The 23,826-nt window shown below is 45.2% G+C and overlaps 1 protein-coding gene across 7 annotated transcripts in view; it reads left to right on the forward strand.

Annotated features, from left to right (window-relative positions):
- The window catches only part of pygl (phosphorylase, glycogen, liver), a 260,396-nt gene that overhangs the window by 169,301 nt on the left and 67,269 nt on the right, over positions 1 to 23,826 (forward strand). For all 7 annotated transcript variants that reach the window (XR_011593114.1, XM_070879224.1, XM_070879226.1 and 4 more), the window contains 4 exons: positions 2,629 to 2,743; positions 14,390 to 14,491; positions 14,588 to 14,735; positions 15,401 to 15,459. Coding sequence is in view for 6 of the 7 variants with exons in the window: in XM_070879224.1 (XP_070735325.1) it covers positions 2,629 to 2,743; positions 14,390 to 14,491; positions 14,588 to 14,735; positions 15,401 to 15,459 (424 nt within the window). In the remaining variant the exon portion in view is untranslated. The remainder of the gene's footprint in view (positions 1 to 2,628; positions 2,744 to 14,389; positions 14,492 to 14,587; positions 14,736 to 15,400; positions 15,460 to 23,826) is intronic.

Here is a 23,826-nt window from a genome sequence, read left to right on the forward strand (position 1 = left end):
GTGATCCTGATGGTGCTGGTAGGCTGTAGATCTTCCTTAATTAGCTGGCATATCTCACTGATGATCTCCTTTCGGAATCGCAGCCTTTTAACGCACGTGTTATTGGACAAGGCCAGGTATAATCGCTTATCCCTGTAAATGCGTGAGGTGTAACGTCGTCTCCTCCTCAGCAATCTGCCACCTCTTTGGGTACATAATGCTCTTCAATGAACCTCCCATCGTTATTCTGCAGCATGTGAGTAGGCATTAATACTGGTTGAGAAATTAGAGGCCCCATCACAATAAATCACTATAAATGCTCTAATCTGTCTTCTTAAATACAATATAAACTGGAAATTAACCACAATGTGATTAGATGATTGGCAAGATTCAAAAACGCCCTTATAATCAGTCACTAGTTACTTCTCCTCCCAACCACATCAAACAGCCTTTTATTAAAGATCCTCCGAGTTACAAAATGGCGTCCATACTGCCGAGTTAAAGTCAGGTGATTGCAGCTTTTCTTGAGCGTCTTTTTGGGTGAGCGCTCAATTGGGCGAATTATGGGTGAAATGCCGAAAGTAGCGCATGGCGATAATCTGGGCGAAAATCAGGCACTATTTTCCATTATAAACAGTATTCCGGGCCTTGCATGAGGATGACATCATTTTTTTTTAAATAGGCCGGGTGATGCAGCTCATTCCTGTATGCCGAAAGTTGCGTCGGCGATAATTGGCCGCTAGTTTCCATTTTTCATCAAATATGGGAAATAACCTGAATCTCAGCATTTATATGGGCGCTAAATGGGCGATGATGTGCCGAAAGTCTAGTCCTTTGTGTATTTTTCCTGCTCACCGCTGCCGGTGAATGTGGGCCTCGCTCTCTGTCCCACTCCTTAAATCCTCGGTCTCCACCCAAGGCCGCTCTCGCTGCCGCCACTGCCAATTACTGAGTGTGGGCCTCGCACTCTCTCGCACGTTAAATCCTCGGTCTCTGCTCAGTCTCCACCCAGGGTGGCTCTCGCTGCCACTGCTGCCGGTCCTTCCTAGCCACTCTGTCTAAGTCCCTCATGATTTTATACACATTTAAGACTCCCCACAGCCTCCTCTGTTCCAAAGAAAAGCCAGCCTATCCAATCTTCATAAAATTCTCCAGTCCTGGCTACATCCTTGTAAATCTCTCTAGTGCAATCTCATCTTTTGTGTACTGTGGTGACCAGATCTGTACACAGCTGTGGCCTAAATCGTGTTTTATTCAGTTCTAGCATAATCTCCCTGCTCTTATATTCTAGGCTAATAAAGGAAAGCATCCTCTATGCTTTCTTAACCACCTTATCTACCTCTCCTGCTACCAACAACAAAGACTTGTATTTATATAGCGCCTTTAACGTGGTAAAACTTTTTGTTTTTACAAGACAAAAAATACATAAATTTGACACCGAGCCACATAAGAAGAAATTACGGCAGATGACCAAAAGCTTGGTCAAAGAGGTAGGTTTTAAGGAGCGTCTTAAGAGATCCCTTCAGAAATCTGTGGACATGCACTCCAAGGTCCCTTTGTTCCTCTAGACTTTGCAGTATCCTACCATTTATTGTGTATTCCTTTGCCTTGTTAGCTCTCTCCAAATGTATTACCTCACACTTTTCCAGATTGAATTCCATTTGCCACTTTTCTGCCCACCTGACCAGTCCATTGATATCTTCCTGCAGTCTTTAGCTATCTTCCTCACTGTCAACCACATGGCCAATTTTTGTATCATCTGCAAATTTCTTAATCATGCCTTTGACATTGAAGTCTAATTCATTGATATATACCACTTAGTATTGCAGAACCCCACTGGAAACAGCTTTCCAGTCACAAGAACAGCCGTCGACCATTACCCTTTGGTTCCTGCCACTGAGCCAATTTTGGATCCAACTTGCTACTTTCCTTTGAATCCCATAGACTTTTACTTTTCTGACCAGTCTGTCATGTGGGACCTTGTCAAAAGCTTTGCTAAAATCCATGTAGATTATATCAAACGCGCTACACTCATCGACCCTCCTTGTTAGCTCCACAAAAATTTCAATCAAGTTAGTCAGACATGACCTACCCTGAACAAATCCATGCTGACTTCCTTGATTAATCCATGATTTTCTAAACGACGATTAATACTGTCCCTCAGAATTTTATCTAATAATTTGCCTACTACCGAAGTTAGGCTGACTAGCCTGTAATTATTCGGTCTATCCCTGTCTCCCTTTTTAAACAAAGGTACAACGTTAGCAGTCCTCCATTCCTCTGCCACCATGCCTGTAACCAGCGAGGATTGGAAAATGATGATCACAGCCTCTGCTATTTCCTCCCTTGCTTCTCAGCAACCTGGGATACATTTCATTCAGACCTGGTGATTTATCTACTTAAGTTTAACTAACCCCGCTCCAGCAAAATCTGGGCCATAGTATTTTTCTAAGGAATGCTTTAGAATAAGGCCATCATTGGACCTTAACCCAAGGAATTCCTTTAATTGATTTGGTCTCAATTGTTTGTCTTTATTAGTGCCATGTAAATCTTTTTGAATTAAATTTTAGAAACATTGAAAATAAAAGTTGTTTTGTTATTAGTAATTTTATTTTTTTGATTTTCTGCTCTTTTTTTTCTATGAATCAGTTTTAAAGACTTCAGTGATATTGAACCAGTAAAATTTCAGAATAAGACGAATGGAATCACTCCAAGGCGATGGCTTTTGCTTTGCAATCCAGGACTGGCTTCTGTTATAGCTGAGGTATGTAGCATGCAACTATGGAGGTAAAATTCAACTTCGGCAGGGGCACAAAAAGATGATAGTGGTTTAGCCTCCCGTTATGCACCCCGCCCAATTTTCCTTTCCACTGAAGTTAATCGAAAAGAAAATCAGATGGGATATATAATTGGCAGACGATCTGCTACCATCCATTTTGTAACATAGAAAATAGGTCCAGGAATAGGCCATTCGGCCTTTCGAGCCTGCACCACCATTCAATATGATCATGGCTGATCATGCAACTTCAGTACCCCATTCCTGAATTTTACCCCTTATATGATCAATTTTCCCACTGTTTTTGCCTAGACTCTGGATATGTTTCTCCACTTAGTTATTTGCTCATTAACTGTAAAACCAATAACACCGTATGTGGCTTGGGTAGAAAATCATTCAATATACCACCTCAATGGGTACGGTAGCATAGTGGTCATGTTACTGAACTTGTAATCCAGAGGCCTGGACTAATAATGTAGGGAATATGAGTTCAAATCCTGCCATGGCAGCTTGAGGATTTGAACTCAGGAAATAAAAAGCTGGCCAGCAAAAGTCACCATGAAACTGTCAGATTGTCGTATCAACCCAATTGTGACTCCAGTCCCACACGAACGGTGGTTGACTCTTAAATGCCCTCTGAAGTGACCTAGAAAGCCACTCAATTGAATCAAATTGCTAGAAAGGAAAACAATTTAAAAAAACTGGATGGACCACTCGGCTTCGATCTAGGTATCAAATCAGGACATGACAAAGGCACACCAGCCTCAGTCAACCCTGAAAAGTCCTCCTCATTAATATCTGGAAACTGGTGCCAAAGTTGGGAGAACTATCCCACAGACTAGTCAAGCAACAGCCTGGCATAATCATGCTCATTCATACCTACCAGCTAACATCCCCGACTCTTCCATCGGCATTCCTGGGTATCTTCTGTCCCACTGGTGGAGGAACAGTGGTATGCAGTCAGGGTAGAGTGGCCCTCAACATTGACTCTGGACCCATGAACAAAGAAATCTCCTTCTGATTACCATTTACCACCCTCCCTCAGCTGATGAATCAGTACTCATTCATATTTAACACAACTTGGAGAAAGCACTAAGGGTAGCAAGGGTACAGAACATATTCTGGGTGGGAGACTTCAATGTCCATCACCGAGAGTGGCTAGGTAGTACCATCACTGATGGAGCTGGCCATGAGATTACAGATTGTGGCTGGTCAGGTCCTGAAGGACAACGCTGTCAGTCTTAGTTTGAGGCACATGGTGAGTGAACCAACACTAGGGAATAACCTATTTGACCTCGTAATTTCTTCTTATGTGGCTCGGTGTCAAATTTATCTGTTTTGTCTTGTACCACTGCTGTGAAGTGCCTTGGGATGTTTTACTACATTAAAGCGCTATATAAATAAAAGTTATTGTTGTTGTTCAGTGAGATGTGAAGAAAAGCATGTTGAAGCAGCACCAGGTATATCTGAAAATGATGTACCAACCTATGGAACGTACAACACAAGACTACATGCATGCTAAATAGCAAAAGCAGCATGGTATAGACAGAGCTGAGCAATTTCTCAACCAATGGATCAGGTCAAAGCTCTACAGCGCTGCTAAATCCTGTCATCAAATTTGATGAACAATTAAACTACTAATGGGAGGAAGAAGCTCCATGAACATCTACAGTCAACTAATGACCATGTCTTCTGCTCAGAAGTCTCAGATACATCATCATCATAGGCAGTCCCTCGGAATCGAAGAAGACTTGCTTCCGGTCTTAAAATGAGTCCTTAGGTGGCTGAATAGTCCAATACATGAGCCACAGTCACTGTCACAGGTGGGACAGATAGTCGTAATGGGAGGAAGAAGCTCCATGAACATCTACAGTCAACTAATGACCATGTCTTCTGCTCAGAAGTCTCAGATACATCATCATCATAGGCAGTCCCTCGGAATCGAAGAAGACTTGCTTCCGGTCTTAAAATGAGTCCTTAGGTGGCTGAATAGTCCAATACATGAGCCACAGTCACTGTCACAGGTGGGACAGATAGTCGTTGAGGGTCAGGGAGGGTGGGACAGATTTGCCGCACGCTCTTTCCGCTGCCTGCGCTTGATTTCTGCATGCTCTCGGCGATGAGACTCGAGATGCTCAGCGCCCTCCTGGATGCACTTCCTCCACTTAGGGCGGTCTTTGGCCAGGGACTCCCAGGTGTCGGTGGGGATGTTGCGCTTTATCAGGGAGGCTTTGATGGTGTCCCTGTAACGTTTCCTCTGCCCACCTTTGGCTTGTTTACCTGAAGAAGTTCCGAGTAGAGCGCTTGCTTTGGGAGTTTCATGTCTGGCATGCGAACAGTGTGGCCTGCCCAGCGGAGCTGATCAAGTGTGGTCAGTGCTTCAATGCTGGGATGTTGGCCTGGTCGAGGATGCTAATGTTGGTGCGTCTGTCCTCCCAGGGGATTTGTAGGATCGTTGGTGGTATTTCTCCAGCGACTTGAGGTGTCTACATGATCCATGTCCCTGAGCCATACAGGAAGGCAGGTATTACTAAAGCCCTCTAGACCATGAGCTTGGTGGTAGATTTGAGGGCCTGGTCTTCGAACACTCTTTTCTTCAGGCGGCCGAAGGCTGCACTGGCGCACTGGAGGCGGTGTTGAATCTCGTCATCAGTGTCTGCTCTTGTTGATAAGAGGCTCCCCAGGTATGGGAAGTGGTCCACGTTGTCCAGGGCCGCGCCATGGCTCTTGATGACTGGGGGGCAGTGCTGTGCAGCGAGGACAGGCTGGTGGGGGACCTTTGTCTTACATATGTTTAACGTGAGGCCCATGCTTTCGTACACCTCAGTAAATACGTCGGCCAGGTCCAAGACCACCCAACCTCTGTCGTCGAGCTACAGTACGCGGACAACGCCTGCATCTGTGCACATACAGAGGCTGAACTCCAGGACAAAGTCTCAGATGCAGCTGTCAATCAAACCCACTGCCCCAGGTTTGACCAGATTCTTTGATCAGTATCAAATTGGCTTGGGCCTACCCCTGTAGACATGCCTGAACAGGAGATCCTAATACAAAGAACTGCAATTCCCTTATCAGTATTAAACAGATAGCCCAATCTTTGGCAATGACAAGAAAGTCTGTGATTATGGCGCCATCCATTTAAACAATTAAGACCCTATTGTGCTTTCCCTAACATTTTGCACTTTGTAAAGCCTACTATAGCCAGTCTGTTTAGTCTTTGAGTTTTTGTCTTTTTCTTTGAAAAATACCCCGTGTCCCTCTGAAATTTAACCACTAAACATGCTGTTTTAGTAGTATGTTCTACAGACAAAAGTCAACAGTAATAGATTCTTTCCATAGATCACCAAGACAGTAACAAGAGGACACAAAAACCACAAAAAGAATAAGTGCGAGGCTAGAACACAAAGAAGTTGAAATGTGCCACAAATCATTGTTGAAGAAGAATCAACACGTTCTTTTAATAGTGAATTAAATTATTGCTTGAAAAAGAGGAATATTAAAGGATTAGAGTTGGTAACTCATGAAGAAAAGCATTGACGCTGACTTATTTGGCCAAATAGCCTGTTTGTATGCTATAACATTCTATGATTCCAAATCTTTGACAAGAGTTCGCCGTGTATTGGATTTCACTGTGCTGATTAGCACCTCAGACTGGCACTGGTCAAACATGATAGAGTTGAATACGAAGTCTACCATCAGTAACTGAAAGCACTCCCTGTATGATACATTGTAAAAGTATATGCTCCAGTTAACAGGAATTGGTGTTAATCACCACAATCTGGCAATGCTTGTTTACCAGCCGATCCTTCTGTTCATGGTCAGCAGAGGTGAAGTCCCAATCCAGCAATGAAGAATATATCGCATTCATAGGCCTCAACGCAACATCCAGTCATTTTGCCTATTGGAAACGTGTGGGGCACCAGCAGCATTGGAGGATTCAGACATTTAATTTAGCCTCTCTTTGTTGGAGAGGAGTCCACAATGCTGGACTGAGTTCAGCATTCTTGACTTGGTATTTTTTTACAGCTTGGTCTCCCAAAGTCTTCGGGCTGGATTTTCGGCTCTTACGCGTCTCTATGTTTGGGCATAACACCGAGCGTCCAGGTTTTAGCGCCCAGCCGGTAAATTCTGCAACTGATTTGCGGCAGCGCAAAGACGTACCGCCCCACCTGCATTTTGACTGAAATCATGACATCAATCGTCGTGCAACGCTGCGCTAGCACCCTGGATGGAAAATTCGCCCTTACTCCTCATTTAACGCCCGCCCCCAGGAAACGTCTGAAAAAATCGGCGATCCCAGGGTGCAGCAGGCGGTATTGGTGGCATATTTAAAGGGAGGGTGGAGGATTAGACATTGCAGTTGACATTGACTGCTACGGTTGCAAACAGCACGTTGCGAAAAGCTCCGACTTGCAAACAACTGTGCCATTACGGTTTCCATACCATTCCAAGGTCAATGAAAGATTTTAATAGGGGTATTACTAGTTCGCCAGCGAGTTATGCTGGTTGCTATTGGCAGGCGGCTTCAAGCTCGAAGAAGGACTCTTGACCATGTGGGCCCACAGATGAGGACAGGTCAAGGAAGATTGCGGAGGAGGCCTTTCACCCTACAGGTTTGCAGGGACCATCGCTCATTCCTCCAGCTCTCTGAGGCACAGTGTGTGAGAAGGCTACCCTTCTGAAAGGAAGTGGTGACAGAGATATGCGATCTCCTATGGCCTACCAATGCCAACAGGACTGCGCTGCCCGTTGCAGTGAAGGTGATTGTGGCGATGGCCTTCTATGCCTCCGGCTCCTTCCAGGCAGCAGCAGTGGACATATGCAGCATCTCTCAACATGCTGTACATTGCTGCATTTGGCACATAACAAAGGCTCTGCACGCCCACAGAATGGACTTCATAAAGTTCACTATGAGCAGGAACAGCCAGAATCAGAAGGGTTTAGGGTTTGGCAGAATTGTGGGCTTCCCGAGGGTTCAAGGAGCCATTGACTGCACACACATCGCCTTGCGAGCACTATTCGACATTGCAGAGGTATTCAGAAACTGAACGGGATACCACTCCCTAAACGTGCAGCTGGTGTGCGACCACATGCAGCGCATCCTGATAGTGAATGCCCACTATCCAGCGAGCGCACATGATGCTTTCATCTTGCAGGAGAGCAGTGTCTCACGAACATTTCAGCGGCTAAGGCAAGGGCACAGCTGGCTGATCGGGGACAAAGGATATGGCATAGCTACCTGGCTCATGACCCCCCTCCGCAATCCCACCACAGAAGCTGAGCCGTGGTGGGATTGCATGGCAGCCATGCAGCCACCCACAACATCATTGAACAGGCAATTGGGGTGCTCAAGCAGCGATTCCAATGCCTGGACTGCTCTGGAGGCAGCCTTCAATACTCCCCTCAATGGGTCTCCGAATTCATTGTGGTATCCTGCGTGCTACACAACTTAGCCATCATGAGGGGTCAAGCATTGCCAGTGGGGATTGCAGGCCCATCTCAGAAGGAGGAGAATGCCGAAGAGGAGCCTGGCAAGGCACCGATTGCAGAGCCACTCTATCCACGGGGAAGGCAGCGAGGAAATGCTGCCGGAGCAAGAGCCGCATGTCGCCAACTCATAGTGGACCAGTTTGCTTGAATGAGGATGCAGCAAACACTTGCGACTCTGTGCCACCATAAAGGCTCCTGTACAGTGAATTTTGGAATGAGACATACGACACCAATGGCAAAGGGTCAAAGTAAAATTTTTTATAAAAACTAGTAATAAACAATACCCACCCCCAACAACACCAAATGATACAATAAAGCAACAAAAGCAAACCAATCAAAAAACAGTGTTCTTCAGCTTCAGTGGACAACAAGTTCATTTATCAAAAACAACTATTTACATGTGTCATTATATACCAATGCATCTGCACAAGGTTGTGCCACCTCTTGATGGGACTTGCCCGGACATTTCACCCCCCTTCCCATCATTCCTCTCCCAAGCCTGCTGCTCCTCCTTAATGAGGCCTCAGTGCCTACAGCAAGGCTGCTTGAGGACTGCTGTATTAGGAGGGAAGATGACATATTACGACACCCTGGACCAGCTGCTGGCTTGGAAGGCCCGGCTGCGGACTGCTGCACCTCATCATTGGCGGAACCAGTCACTGATGGCTGGGGTGTTTACCGTGTATGGTACATGGTTGACGAGTTAGTGGTGGGAGCCGGAATGCTGTCATCCTGAGGAAGGACAGCACCTTCCATTTCCAGGAAGCCACTGACACTCCGACTGGGCTGGGCCTCAACATCCAAAGCACGATGTGTCTCCACAACTTGCTGGTCTGCTTCGGCACCATTCCTTCTCCGTTGGACAGTGGAACACAGAGGGTAGCATCAGTTAATGACCGCATCACATCACCAAGCTCCAACATAGCTTGTGCCTGCGATTCCTTCGATGCTGCGACGTGATCAAAGGCACACACCACACAATCTGGAACATCACTGTCACTGCTGGAGGCCACCTGCTTCTGTGAGTGGGCAATGATGGCCTCGCTGGAGTTGCAACGACAATTCGTGACATTGCCTCTGCAACAGTTGCAGAAAGTTTGTCGATGCTCTCTGGAATCCGACCCAATGCAGCCAGGAGCTCATGGTGCATGCCTGTGTTCTCTGGACATTTCCACCAAGTCCAGTTCCATGTCTGCCTGTTCTTGAGCAGACCTACTTTGCCAACTCAGCCTCTGGAGAGCTGGCCTGCGAGATTCCCCTCTCGCTTTGCATTGCGGTAGGTGACTGGGACCAGGAGCCTCTGACGACTCATAACCCTGGAAATTGTCCTCGTCCCCAGATGTGGTCTCTTCCGTGGGGCCAACTGCTTGGCTCTCCGGCTCAGGCATTTGAGTGTCTTTGCAAGCTTCATCATCTACCCCATGACCAAATGTAGATGCCTCACGGGAAGGCTGGCATGATTGTGGCTGTTCTTCACAAGCACAAGAATCCAGATGTGTGGTTAGCAGCAGGGGAGGGGGCAGGGTGATAGGAATAAAGTGTCATTGCACATGTACATTTGAAGGCCCACCGCCACTTCATAATACGTCTCAAGGAAGTCACATCAGTCGCGCAATCCATTTACATACCCTCACTAACCGAATGGGACTCAGCATCACCCCCGGCAACTACCCAAGCTGGTGCTCGAATGAGTGCAAACACCCGTTCCTTGACATCCATCAAATCTAGGATTTGGGGCGGACCTCCACCTGTGCGCAGCGGCTCGCACCTGTTGTGTGAGTGCTTCAACTGAAAAGACAAAAATAGGAAGGGGTCAGAAAGAGTTAATCTCCTATTGTGCGATGTATGTCTACCAGACTTCAATAGGTGAGGCCGTGTGGATCTTTTAATGACTTCACTTCAATCTGTGTGGATGTTGGATGAGCTTTGTGAGCAATTTATTTTAGGTGATGAGAGGGAGGTAACATAGGGGCTGCAAGAGATCTTTATGAAACCCATATCAGCAGTGGTGGTGTATTGCGAGGAAGGTTCTCAATGATTAGGCAACAAGATGTATGTGCATCCTTTATTAAGAGGCAATGGCTGGAGAAGTCATCCTTCAGCTTTATGCTACATTATGAAACCACAGGCTGCAAGACTTTGAATATGGGCATATACATGAAAGACTTCACATGTTGGAAGGATAGCAGCCAGAAATAAATGTGAATGGTATTCATCCTGACGATCGTGGTAAGGTCGTTGAGCTTTTGCGGCATTGTGTCCCAGTTCTGGGAAGCGTGTCTGCCGCTGACACCTCCTGGGCAATTTCTCTCCAAAGACTTTTAAAAATATTTAGCAGCGGTCTCGCACCCCCAGCCAGATGGAGTGAGACCTACCTCCTCTCCACTGCATGGACTAAGGCCTCAGAAGCCTCATTTGAAAATCACCTGGCACGCTGCCTATCCTCCTGCTGCTCCATCTCTGCAGAAGTGGGGCGGATCATACGCACATGCATGCAGGAAGTTGCCACGCCCTGAAATAGCGTTTGCGCCCAGGAAAGAAAAACAACTATGTATGCGCAAAATGGCCACCTCTTTTACCGCTGCGATTTTCAGCTCGGGCACACAAAGTCCGGTGTAATGCATGAAGTCCTACAAGCTGAATTTAGGGAGCTAGGAGTTAAATTAAGAAGTAGGACCTCAAAGGTAGTAATCTCAGGATTGCTACCAGTGTCACATGCTAGTCAGAGTAGTAATTGCAGGTTAGCTCAGCTAATTACGTGTCTTGAGGAATGGTGCAAGGGGGAGGGATTCAAATTCCTGGGACATTGGAACCAGTTCTGGGGGAGGTGGGACCAGTACAAATCGGACGGTCTGCATCTGGGCAGGACCGGAACCGATGTCCTAGGCGGAGTGTTTGCTAGTGCTGTTGGGGAGGGTTTAAACTAACAAGCCAGGGGGATGGGAATCTATGCAGGGAGGCAAAGGAAAGTAAAAAGGGGGCAGAAGCAAAAGAAAGGAAGGAGAAAAGCAAGCGTAGAGGGCAGAGAAATCAAGGGCAAAAATCAAAAAGGGCCACATTACAACATAATTCGAAAAGGTCAAAGAGTGTTAAAAAAAACAAGCCTGAATGCTCTTGAGTCTCAATGCGAGGAGCATTCGTAATAGGGTTGATGAATTAACTATGCAGATAGCTGTTAACAGATATGATGTACTTCAGATTACGGAGACATGGCTCCAGGGTGACCAAGGCTGGGAACTCAACATCCAGGGGTATTCAGTATTCAGGAAGGATAGACAGAAAGGAAAACGAGGTGGGGTAGCGTTACTGGTTAAAGAGATTAACGCAATAGTAAGGAAGGACATTAGCGTGGATGATGTGGAATCTAAATGGGTAGAGCTGTGAAACACCAAAGGGCAGAAAACATTAGTGGTAGTTGTATACAGACCACCAAATAGTAGTAGGGAGGCTGGGGATGGCATGAAACAGGAAATTAGGGACACGTGCAATAAGGGTACAGCAGTTATCATGGGTGACTTTAATCTGCATATTGATTGGGCTAACCAAACTGGTAGCAATAGTATGGAGGAGGATTTCCTGGAGTGTATAAGGGATGGTTTTCTAGACCAACATGTCGAGGAACCAACTAGAGAGCAGGCCATCCTAGACAGGGTCTTGTATAACGAGAGAGAATTAATTAGCAATGTGGTTGTGCAGGGCCCTTGGGGAAGAGTGACCATAATATAGTAGAATTCTTCATTAAAAGGGAGAGTGACACAGTTAATTCAGAGACTCAGGTGCTGAACTTAAGGAAAGGTAACTTCGATGGTATGAGACGTGAATTGGCTAGGATAGACTGGCGAATGATACTTAAAGGGTTGACGGTGGATAGGCAATGGCAGACATTTAAATATCACATGAATGAACTACAACAATTGTACATCCCTATGTGGCGTAAGAATAAAAAATAGAAGGTGGCTTAACCATGGCTAACAAGGAAAATTAGGGAAAGTGTTAACTCCAAGGAAGAGGCATATAAATTGGACAGAAAAAGCAACAAACCTGAGGACTAGGTGAAATTTAGAATTCAGCAGAGGAGGACTAAGGGTTTAATTAGGGAGGGGGGGGAAATAGAGTATGAGAGTAAGCTTGCAGGGAACATAAAAACTGTCTTCAAAAGCTTCTATAGATATGTGAAGAGAAAAAGATTAGTGAAGACTAATGTAGGTCCCTTGCAGTCAGAATTAGGGGAATTCACAATGGGGAACAAGGAAATGGCAGACCAATTGAACAAATACTTGGATTCTGTCTTCACTAAGGAAAACACAATAACCTCCCGAAAATACTTGGGGACCGCGGATCTAGCGAGAAGGGGGAACTGAGGGAAATCCTTATTAGTCAGGAAATGGTGTTAGGGAAATTGAAGGGACTGAAGGCCGATAAATCCCCAGGTCCTGATAGTCTGCATCCCAGAGTACTTAATGAAGTGGCCCTAGAAATAGTGGATGCATTGGTAGTCATTTTCCAACATTCTATCGACTCTGGATCAGTTCCTATGGACTGGAGGGTAGTTAATGTAACCCCACTTTTTAAAAAAAGGAGGGAGAGAGAAAACAGGCAATTATAGACCGGTTAGCCTGACATCGATAGTGGGGAAAATGTTGGAATCAATTATTAAAGATGAAATAGCAGCGCATTTGGAAAGCAGTAACAGGATCGGTCCAAGTCAGCATGGATTTATGAAAGGGAAATCATGCTTGACAAATCTTCTAGAATTTTTTGAGGATGAATCTAGTAGAGTGGACAAGGGAGAACCAGTGGATGTGGTGTATTAGACTTTCTAAAGGCTTTTGACAAGGTCCCACATAAGAGATCAGTGTGCGAAATTAAAGCACATGGTATTCGGGGTAATGTACTGACGTGGATAGAGAACTGGTTGGCAGATAAGAAGCAAAGAGTGCGACTAAACGGGCCCTTTTCAGAATGGCAGGCAGTGACTAGTCGGGCACCGCAAGATTCAGTACTGGGACCCCCAGCTATTTACAATATACATTAATGATTTAGATGAAGGAATTGAATGTAATATCTCCAAGTTTGCAGTTGACACTAAGCCGTGTGGCAGCGTGAGCTGTACGGAGGATGCTAAGAGGCTGCAGGGTGACTTGGACAGGTTAGGTGAGTGAGAAAATACATGGCAGATGTGGTAAAATGTGGATAAATGTGAGGTTATCCACTTTGGTGGTAAAAACAGGAGGGCTGATTATTATCTGAATGGTGACAGATTGGTAAAGGGGGAGGTGCAACGAGACCTGGGTGTCATGGTACATCAGTCATTAAAGGTTGGCATACAGGTGCAGCAGGCAGTGAAGAAGACAAATGGCATGTGGCCTTCATAACGAGCGGATTCAAGAATAGGAGCAGGGAGGTCTTATTACAGTTGTACAGGGCCTTGGTAAGGCCACACATTGAATATTATGTACAGTTTTGGTCTCCTAATCTGAGGAAGGACATTCTTGCTATTGAGGGAGTGCAGCGAAGGTTCACCAGACTGATTCCCAGGATGACAGGAATGCCATATGAAGAAAGACTGGATCGACTAGGCTTATATTCAATGGAATTTAGAAGAATGAGAGGGGATCTCATAGAAACATAAAAAATTCTGACAGGATTGGACAGGTTAGCTGCAGGAAGAATGTTCCCAATGTTGGGGAAGTCCAGAACCAGGAGTCACAGTCTAAGGATAAGGGGTAAGCCATTTAGGACCGAGATGAGGAGAAACTTCTTCACTCAGAGAGTTGTGGGCATGTGGAATTCTCTACCACAGAAAGTTGTTGGGGCCAGTTCGTTAGATATATTCAAAAGGGAGTTATATATGGCCCTCACGGCTAAAGGGGTCAAAGGGTACAGAGAGAAAGCAGGAATGGGATACTGAAGTTGCATGATCAGCCATGATCATATTGAATGGTGGTGCAGGCTCGAAGGGCCGAATGGCCTACTCCTGCACCTATTTTCTATGTTTGTATGTTTCTACTTCATAACAGTGCAGTTTAAAGCAAACAAACCACTTTGGATAAATTGTATTGTGGCTTTGTTGGAAATGTAAACCAAATGTGAATGTATTGTAACCTTAGAAACAAAATATTAACATACTTTAATGTCTTATAGAAAATAGGAAAGGACTATATTAAAGAACTGAGCCAGTTGCAGAAGCTGCATGCCTTTGTGAATGATGATCAATTCATTCGTGATGTTTTATCGGTGAAACAGGTATAGTATTTTAAATTATGTAAATTCTGTATTCTGTAGAACTAGTTGTGTGTACAGAAATGGTTCTCATTTTTTTCTCTCCTACTGTGTGCATAGGAGAATAAAGCCAAACTTGCTTCTTTGCTACAAAAAGAGTATGGGATCCGGATCAACATAGCTTCCATGTTTGATGTGCACGTGAAACGAATTCATGAGTACAAACGGCAGCTCATGAACTGCCTTTACGTCATTGTTATGTACAACCGTAAGTCCCAATTCACTAAATCCAGTTTATATTTTAAGTTGTGTATTTTTATCGTTGTGACATCAGTTGCAGGTTCCAGTGCTGTAGAAACCACATTGTTTTTATTATGCTGTTTCCATGAGCAGATCCATTCATGCTTGGAAATAGTCTTGTTTTTATCTCCATGTAATTGTGAAGAGAGTATTCTTCTTTATATGCACTTTTTCCATGAGCAAGTCCATTCATGCTTGGAAATATCCTTGTTTTTATCTCCATGTAATTGTGAAGAGAGTATACTTCTTCATTTAAGCATACTTCCACACACCGCAAGCAAGTCTAGTTTGATTAGCTTTGTTAAAACTATGGAGTTGAAATTAAATCTCGTTCCCCCGATTTTTAGGCACAAACTGGGTGCAAAACATTCCAATTTCTAATGTAGATCGCACACAACTGGTAGTGCATCGGTTGTGATATTGATTGTGTATGCAGGGCATTATAATATGCATGATGTTATTTTCCGAGACTAGTAGAACCAGCCATATATATTGAATGGAAACTTAAATCCTTTCAACCAATCCTTGTGTTGTAGACTGAAAGTAACTGGTGTATGCATGTACAGTTCTTGAATTTAACTGTGACATGTTTCTATATTTACATTGTTAACACTGGTTTACATTTTGTGTAAGGAATTAAAAATGAACCAAAAAAGACATTTGTTGCAAGAACTGTTATAATAGGCGGAAAGGTAAGATTTATTTTATTTCCTGTTGTTCTACAACATTCCAATTAGGTTAGGTTGTGCACTGTACATTGCCCAAATTTCCATTCTTCATGTGCAAACTCAGATAGTGCGCTTTGGCAAGCCACACCAGAGATTTTGAGTGCCTCTTGAATGACACTTCTGTGCACTACTGAGGAGGTGCTGCACTGTGGGAGATGCCTTATTTCAGATGAGATATTAAACCAAGTAGCACATAAACACACAAAACAGCTATGTGAAGAAGAGTCCTCGCCAACACTTATCCCTAAACCAACATCAATATCATTTATCTCAATGCTTTTTGTGGGGCCATTCTGTGCGCAAATTGGCTGCCATGTTTTTTTTTTCATTCATGGGATGTGAGCGTCGTTGGCAAGGCCAGCATTTATTGCCCACTTTTAATTGCCCCTGGAACCGCTGCAGTCCATGAGGTAGAGGTACTCCCACAATGCTGTTCGGGATTCTTATTGTTTTTCCTCGCGATTTGATACAACTGAGTGGCTTTTTAAGAGGGCAGTTAAGAGTCAACCACATATGGTTATACGTAACATTTGGAGTCACATATAGACCAGATTTCCTTCCCTCAAGGACATTAGCGAACGAGATGGGTTTTTAACGATCGTTTCATGATATTCATTATTGATGCGTTTTATTCCAGATTTATTTAATTAACTGAATTTAAATTCCACAGCTGCCGTGGTAGGATTTGAACTCATATCTCTGGGCCTCTGGATTACTAGTCCAGTAACTACTAGGCTACCATTTCCCCACAGAACAACAGTGATTGCACTTCAAAAGTATTTCATTGGCTGTGAAGTGCTTTGGGATGCCCTGCAGATATAAAAGGCACAATGTTTATGGTATTCCTCTATGGCAGCTCAGCTCAATTCCCAACATCGAGAAAGGTGCACTTCCCAACAAATGTCACTGGATAGTAATCAGGAGCAGGAACCTTGCTGATGTTCCCCTTCCCAACCCAGAATATCAGAAGTACTAAGGTCAGTTGTTGTGACACCTGGCTGAGATCAGACATGATTCATTCCTGATATGTATGACTCAGTCATACACTAGAATTTAAAATTAATTGAATTTAAAATTGAGTGAAGGTAAAATTATCAGATGGGTGGAGAAGCTTACTGCAGAAAATGCATATTCTTCTTTAAGCATCTTCCGCACAGTGTAGTTTAATTGCATGTCTAGTATGCCCATAAAAGCATCATCATAGTATCGCATAGAGGTGCTGATACTTATTTTGGAATTAACACCTATTTTGGGGTAGTAAACAGATAAGACAGGTTCTTTAGGGCTGGCACTACAAATCCCCCTTACAAAATAAAATGCAGCAACATTCCCATCCCAAAGATGTCAGGTCCTGAATTTGCTGTCGGAGGCTTCCCGTGGGTAACTGCCTCCAATCCACAAATAAAATGTCCACATACCTTGTGGTTCGGGAGGTACAGAGATTCGTGGGCCTGGTCCTCTCCGGGTACCCACGGGAAGAGGCTCACGTATCTCAAGGCCCACAGATCGCAAGAGCCCCTGGGATCATGTGGGCCAGCCCAATGAATGACAGAAGGAAATCCCCATTCATGTTTATGGGGATTCGTAAATATGAATGGTAATATCCAAAAAATTCTTCTACATTTGAAATAAAATTATTTTTAAACATTACATACTTAAAATTAATTAAAATGGAGTATAATTAAATATGTAAAACAAAAAATAAATGTTTTGAAAAATAAATGTACGTTTTATAGGGGCTAAAAATAAACTTACCTTATTGCACAGGGTTTTTAATGCATAAATGATTGATGACATTTTATTTTTATGTTTTTTTAAACTGCTTTTACCAGGCGTAAGAATTTCACAGGCATTCGTGGGCAGAAGTTGGGCAAATAGCCCAACTCTCCGCCCGCGGGTGACCTTTTCCCAGGGATGCATTGGATTTGTCAAGAAAATTCTTGGGTTTGCAAGATTGCAAGTTCCGGGTTTTCGTGCGCAAAGCACATGCGCAAAAACCTGGCACTTGCGCGACCCCTATGGGCACGTACATGCCCGTAGGGGCCGGAAGTTATGGCCCTCAGTTTTTTCTTATGGCCAGCCAAGAGCCCTCTCCACCACATTTAATCCCTTCATTTCAGTCCTAAACCTATCTTAATTAATTACACCACTTTATTTGCTGCAAGATATCCCTAAAGCAGTTGCCACATTGAGCAGGTTGTTTTGTGTTCTTCTTTGCCTGTAGATTCTTTGTAATTCTCTGCATGGTGATCATTTTAATACTTGTACTCAGCTCTGCTCAAAGTCATGATCATCATCATAGACAGTTCCTCAAAATCGAGGTAGACATGCTTCCACTCCTAAAGTGAGTTATTTGGTGGCAGAACAGTCCAATACGAGAGCCACAGACTCTGTCACAGGATAGATAGTCCTGGGACAGATAGTCGTTGAGGGAAGGGGTGGGTGGGACTGCTTTGCTGCACGCTCTTTCCGCAGCCTGCACTTGATTTCTGCATTCTCTCACCGTTGAGACTCGAGGTCCTCAGCGCCCTCTCGGATGCAATACAGTGGAGGAGGATTTCCTGGAGTGTATAAGGGATGGTTTTCTAGACCAATATGTCAAGGAACCAACTAGAGAGCTGGCCATCCTAGACTGGGTGTTGTGTAATGAGAGAGGATTAATAAGCAGTCTTGTTGTGCGAGGTCCCTTGGGGAAGAGAGACCATAATATGGTAGAATTCTTCATTAAGATGGAGAGTGACACAGTTAATTCAGAGACTAGGGTCCTGAACTTCAAGAAAGGTAACTTCGATGGTATGAGATGTGAATTGGCTAGGATAGACTGGTGATTGATACTTAAAGGGTTGACGGTGGATAGGCAATGGCAGACATTTAAAGATCACATGGATGAACTTCAACAATTGTATATCCCTGTCTGGCGTAAAAATAAAACGAGGAACGTGTCTCAACCGTGGCTAATAATAGAAATTAGGGATAGTGTTAAATGCAAGGAAGAGGCACATAAATTGGCCAGAAAAAGCAACAAACCTGAGGACTGGGAGAAATTTAGAATTCAGCAGAGGAGGACAAAGGGTTTAACTAAGAGGGGGAAAATAGAGTATGAGAGTAAGCTTGCAGGGAACATAAAAACTGACTGCAAAAGCTATTATAGATATGTGAAGAGAAAAAAATTAGTGAAGACAAATGTAGGTCCCTTGCAGTCAGAATCAGGCGAATTTATAATGGGGAACAAGGAAATGGCAGACCAATTGAACAAATACTTTGGTTCTGTCCTCACTAAGGAAGACACAAATAACCTTCCGGAAATACTAGGGGACCGAGGGTCTAGCGAGAAGGAGGAACTGAAGGAAATCCTTAGTGTCAGGAAATTGATGGGATTGAAGGCCGATAAATCCCCAGGGCCTGATAGTCTGCATCCCAGAGTACTTAAGGAAGTGGCCCTAGAAATAGTGGATGCATTGGTGGTCATTTTCCAACATTCTATAGACTCTGGACCAGTTCCTATGGACTGAAGGGTAGCTAATGCAACCCGACTTTTTAAAAAAGGAGGGAGAGAGAAAACAGGGAATTATAGACCGGTTAGTCTGACATCGGTAGTGGGGAAAATGTTGGAATCAATTATTAAAGATGTAATAGCAGCACATTTGGAAAGCAGTGACAGGATCGGTCCAAGTCAGCACGGATCTATGAAAGGGAAATCATGCTTGACAAATCTTCTAGAATTTTTTGAGGATGTAACTAGTAGAGTGGACAAGGGAGAACCAGTGGATATGGTGTATTTGGACTTTCAAAATGCTTTTGACAAGGTCCCACCCAAGAGATTAGTGTGCAAAATTAAAGTGCATGGTATTCGGGGTAATGTATTGACGTGGATAGAGAACTGGTTGGCAGACAGGAAGCAAAGAGTAGGAATAAACGTGTCATTTCCAGAATGGCAAGCAGTGACTAGTGGTGTACTGCAAGGTTCTGTGCTGGGACCCCAGCTATTTACAATATACATTAATGATTTAGACAAAAGGAATTGAATGTAATATCTCCAAGTTTGCAGATGATACTAAACTGAGTGGCGGTGTGAGCTGTGAGGAGGATGCCAAGAGGCTGCAGGGTGACTTGGACAGGTTAGGTGAGTGGGCAAATACATGGAAGATGCAGTATAATGCAGATAAATGTGAGGCTATCCACTTTGGTGGCAAAAACAGGAAGGCAGAATATTATCTGAATGGTGACAGATTAGGAAAAGGAGAGGTGCAACGAGACCTGAGTGTCATGGTACATCAGTCACTGAAAGTTGGCATGTAGGTACAGCAGGTGATGAAGAAGGCAAATGGTATGTTGGCCTTCATAACGAGAGGATTTGAGTACAGGAGCAGGTTTTACTGCAGTTGAACAAGGTCTTGTTGAGGCCACACCTTTGGTCTACAGTTTTGGTCTCTTGATCTGAGGAAGGACATTCTTGCTATTGAGGAAGTGCAGAGAAGGTTCACCAGCCTGATTCCCGGGATGGCAGGACTGATATATGAAGAAAGACTGGGTCGATTCGGCTTATATTCACTGAAATTTAGAAGAATGAGAGGGGATCTCATAGAAACATATAAAATTCTGACGGGATTGGACAGGTTAGATGCAGGAAGAATGTTCCCGATGTTGTGGAAGTCTAGAACCAGGGGTCACAGTCTAAATTTAAGGGGTAAGCAATTTAGGACTGAGATGAGGAGAAACTTCTTTACTCAGAGAATTGTGAATCTGTGGAATTCTGTACCACAGAAAGTTGTTGAGGCCAGTTCGTTAGATATATTCAAAAGGGAGTTAGATGTGGCCCTTACGGCTAAAGGGATCAAGGGGTATGGAGAGAAAGCAGGAATGTGGTACTGAAGTTGCATGATCAGCCATGATTACATTGCTTGGTGGTGCAGGCTCGAAGGGCCGAATGGCCTACTCCTGCACCTATTTTCTATGTTTCTATGCACTTCCTCTACTTAGGGCGGTCTTTGGCCAGGGACTCCCAGGTGTCATTGGGGATGTCGCACTTTATCAGGGAGGCTTTGAGGGTTTCTTGCAGCGTTTCTGCTGCCCACCTTTGGCTCGTTTGCCGTGATGGAGCTCCGAGTGGAGCACTTGCTTTCAGAGTCTCGTGCCTGGCATGCGAACTATGTAGCCTGCCCAGCGGAGCTGATCGAGTGTGGTCAGTGCTTCAATGCTGGGGATGTTAGCCTGGACGAGGACGCTAATGTTGGTGCGCCTGTCCTCCCAGAGGATTTGTAGGATCTTGCGGAGAAATCGTTGGTGATATTTCTCCAGCAACTTGAGGTGTCTGCTGTACATGGTCCATGTCTCTGAGCCATACAGGAGGGAAGGTATTACTTCAACCCTGTAGCCCATGAGCTTGGTGGCAGTTTTGAGGGCCTGGTCTTCAAACACTCTTTTCCTCAGGCGGCCGAAGGCTGCACTGATGCACTGGAGGCGGTATTAGATCTCGTCGTCGATGCCTGCTCTTGTTGCCAGGAGGCTCCCGAGATATGGGAAGTGGTCCACGGTGTCCAGGGCCGCGTCGTGGATCTTGATGTCTGGGGGGCAGTGCTGTGCGGTGAGGACAGGCTGGTGGAGGACCTTTGTCTTACGGATGATTAGCGTAAGGCCCATGCTTTCGTATGCCTCAGTAAATACGTCAACTATGTCCTGGAGTTCAGCCTCTGTATGTGTGCAGACGCAGGCATCGTCCACGTATTCGTGATAAGGTGGACGAATTAACTGCGCAGGCAACTGTCATGGATCTCACACTACTGTACATAACTATATCTTACCATGCTATACATGACTGTAACCAGAGATAACCTGTAACCACAAGCTTACCTTACCACCAGGGGTGCACTTGCAGGAGACACTGGATACCTGTCCCAGACAGGTATATAAGGACAGGTCTCAGGCAAGTGTGGCATTCGAGAGCTGTGTAATAAAGATGCAGGTCCTGAGTGACCTTGACTTCAGTAGGTGCCTCGTGTGAATCTGTACTGCGGGGTCAGGATTTTACAGTGGCAACGAGTCACGGGATTACAGAATCCACAGAATGGCGAACAACGGCTCAGATGAAAAATACAATGCTGGAGATAATTGAGAGGACTTTATAGATAGGCTCCAGCAAAGCTTTGTAACCAAAGACTGGTTAGGCGACAACAAGGCAGACAAAAGAAGAGCCCATCTCTTGACCAGCTGTGGCTCGAAAACATACGCTTTAATGAAGGACCTGCTGGCACCCAAGAAACCAGCAAGTAAGTCGTTTGAAGAGTTGAGCACACTGGTAAGAGACCACCTGAAGTCAGCGAGCAGCCTACACATGGCCAGACACAGGTTCTACAACTACAGACGCTGTATGGCCAGAGCATACCCGACTTCGTGGCAGAACTTCGGAGGTTGGCTAGCTTATGTGAGTTCTCCGATGAACTAAGGAGAGAAGTGCTGAGAGACTTTTTTATTGAAGGAATAGGCCACGCAGGCATATTCCGAAAGCTCATAGAAACCAAGAACTTGACCCTAGAGGCAGCAGCACTGGTTGCACAGACATTCTTGGCAGGAGAAGAAGAAATGAGATTGATCTACACTGCGGGTACAACAACTAACGAAACATCGGTACAAGGGGTTCACAGCGTGAAACAAGCTGCTACCCCCACACACAGACAAAGGCAGGAGAGCAGGCCCTCAACAGCAGGCAGTGGCGCCAGAAGCCATCAAGAGTCACATGAACGGCCGTTCACACCTCATCAACCCACAATGCAAGCAATCAACTACAAACTGAGAGAAGCTCATTCTTTGGAAATAATGGAAGCGGTCTGTGCTGGAGATGTGGGGGAAGGCACTCATCAAGGAGGTGTCAATTTCAGCATGCTGTTTGCAGAAACTGCGACTATACAGGGCATCGGGCACACATGTGCAGAAAAACGGCAGTTTGGCTGGTATACGAATCGGAAGGGTCGGAAAGCGGACCAGAAGACGGTGGGGACAGTACACGGGACACCGATGTACAGCGGGTCAACACGATCAATGGCCACTGCTCCTACAACAAGACGCCTCCATAATGATGAAGGTCTTACTCAACGTGATACCCGTCAACATGGAGCTGGATACGGGAGCGAGTCAATCTCTCATGAGCGCTCAACAATTTGAACAGCTGTGGCCGCACAAAAGAGACAGACCAAAACTCACAAGGGTCGACACTAAACTAAGGACTGATACCAAAGAAATCGTCCCAGTCCTCGGCAGCGCCATGCTCTCAGTCACACACAAAGGGACAGTGAACCGACTTCCCCTGTGGATTGTCCCCGGAGATCTCCCAGCACTGCTGGGGAGAAGCTGGCAGGCAAAACTAAACTGGAAATGGGATGATGTTCACGCCATGTCGTCAGAGGATCGGACCTCCTGCTCAACAGTTCTAAGTCAATTTGAACACCTCTTTCAGCCAGGTGTGGGCACCTTCAAAGGGACTAAAGTAAAAATCTATATTACACAGGATGCTAGACCGGTCCATCACAAGGCTAGAGCTGTGATGAGGGAAAAGATTGAACATGAACTGGACAGGCTTTTGCGGGAAGGCATTATCTCACCCGTGGAATTTAACGACTGGGCAAGTCCCATCATCCCAGTCATGAAGCCTGATGGATCCGTACGAATCTGTGGAGACTACAAATCTACCATAAACAGAGTCTCCCTACAGGACCAATACCCGCTACCCAGAGCGGAGGACTTATTTGCCACATTGGCTGGAGGAAACTTTTTCTCAAAACTAGATCTCACACCTGTGTATATGACGCAAGAATTGTCCGATGAGTCCAAGCTACTCACCACCATCAACACACATCGAGGCCTTTTCATGTACAATCGATGCCCATTTGGCATCAGGTCGGCAGCTGCCATATTCCAGCGCAACATGGAGAGTCTGCTCAAGTCCATCCCGGGGACGGTTGTATTTCAAGACGACATACTTATCATGGACAGGGACACCGACTCCCATCTCCGCAATTTGGAGGAAGTACGAAAGCGGTTGGATCGGGTAGGCCTAAGAGTTAAGAAATCCAAGTGCCTGTTTCTCGCGCCCAAGGTTGAATTTTTGGGCAGAAGGATTGCCGCTGATGGAATCCGCCCAACAGAGTCCAAAACCGAAGCAATTCACCTGGCAGCCAGGCCCCGGAATGTCTCAGAACTGCGCGCCTTTCTCGGGCCTCTCAATTACTTTGGAAACTTTATGCAGAACTTAAGCACGCTGCTGGAGTCTCTCCACATGCTACTCAGAAAGAGGTGCGATTGGTTTTGGGGGGACGCCCAGGAACGCGCCTTCAATAA

Source organism: Pristiophorus japonicus, chromosome 4 (assembly GCF_044704955.1).
Source record: "Pristiophorus japonicus isolate sPriJap1 chromosome 4, sPriJap1.hap1, whole genome shotgun sequence".
Taxonomy (NCBI): Eukaryota; Metazoa; Chordata; class Chondrichthyes; family Pristiophoridae; genus Pristiophorus; species Pristiophorus japonicus.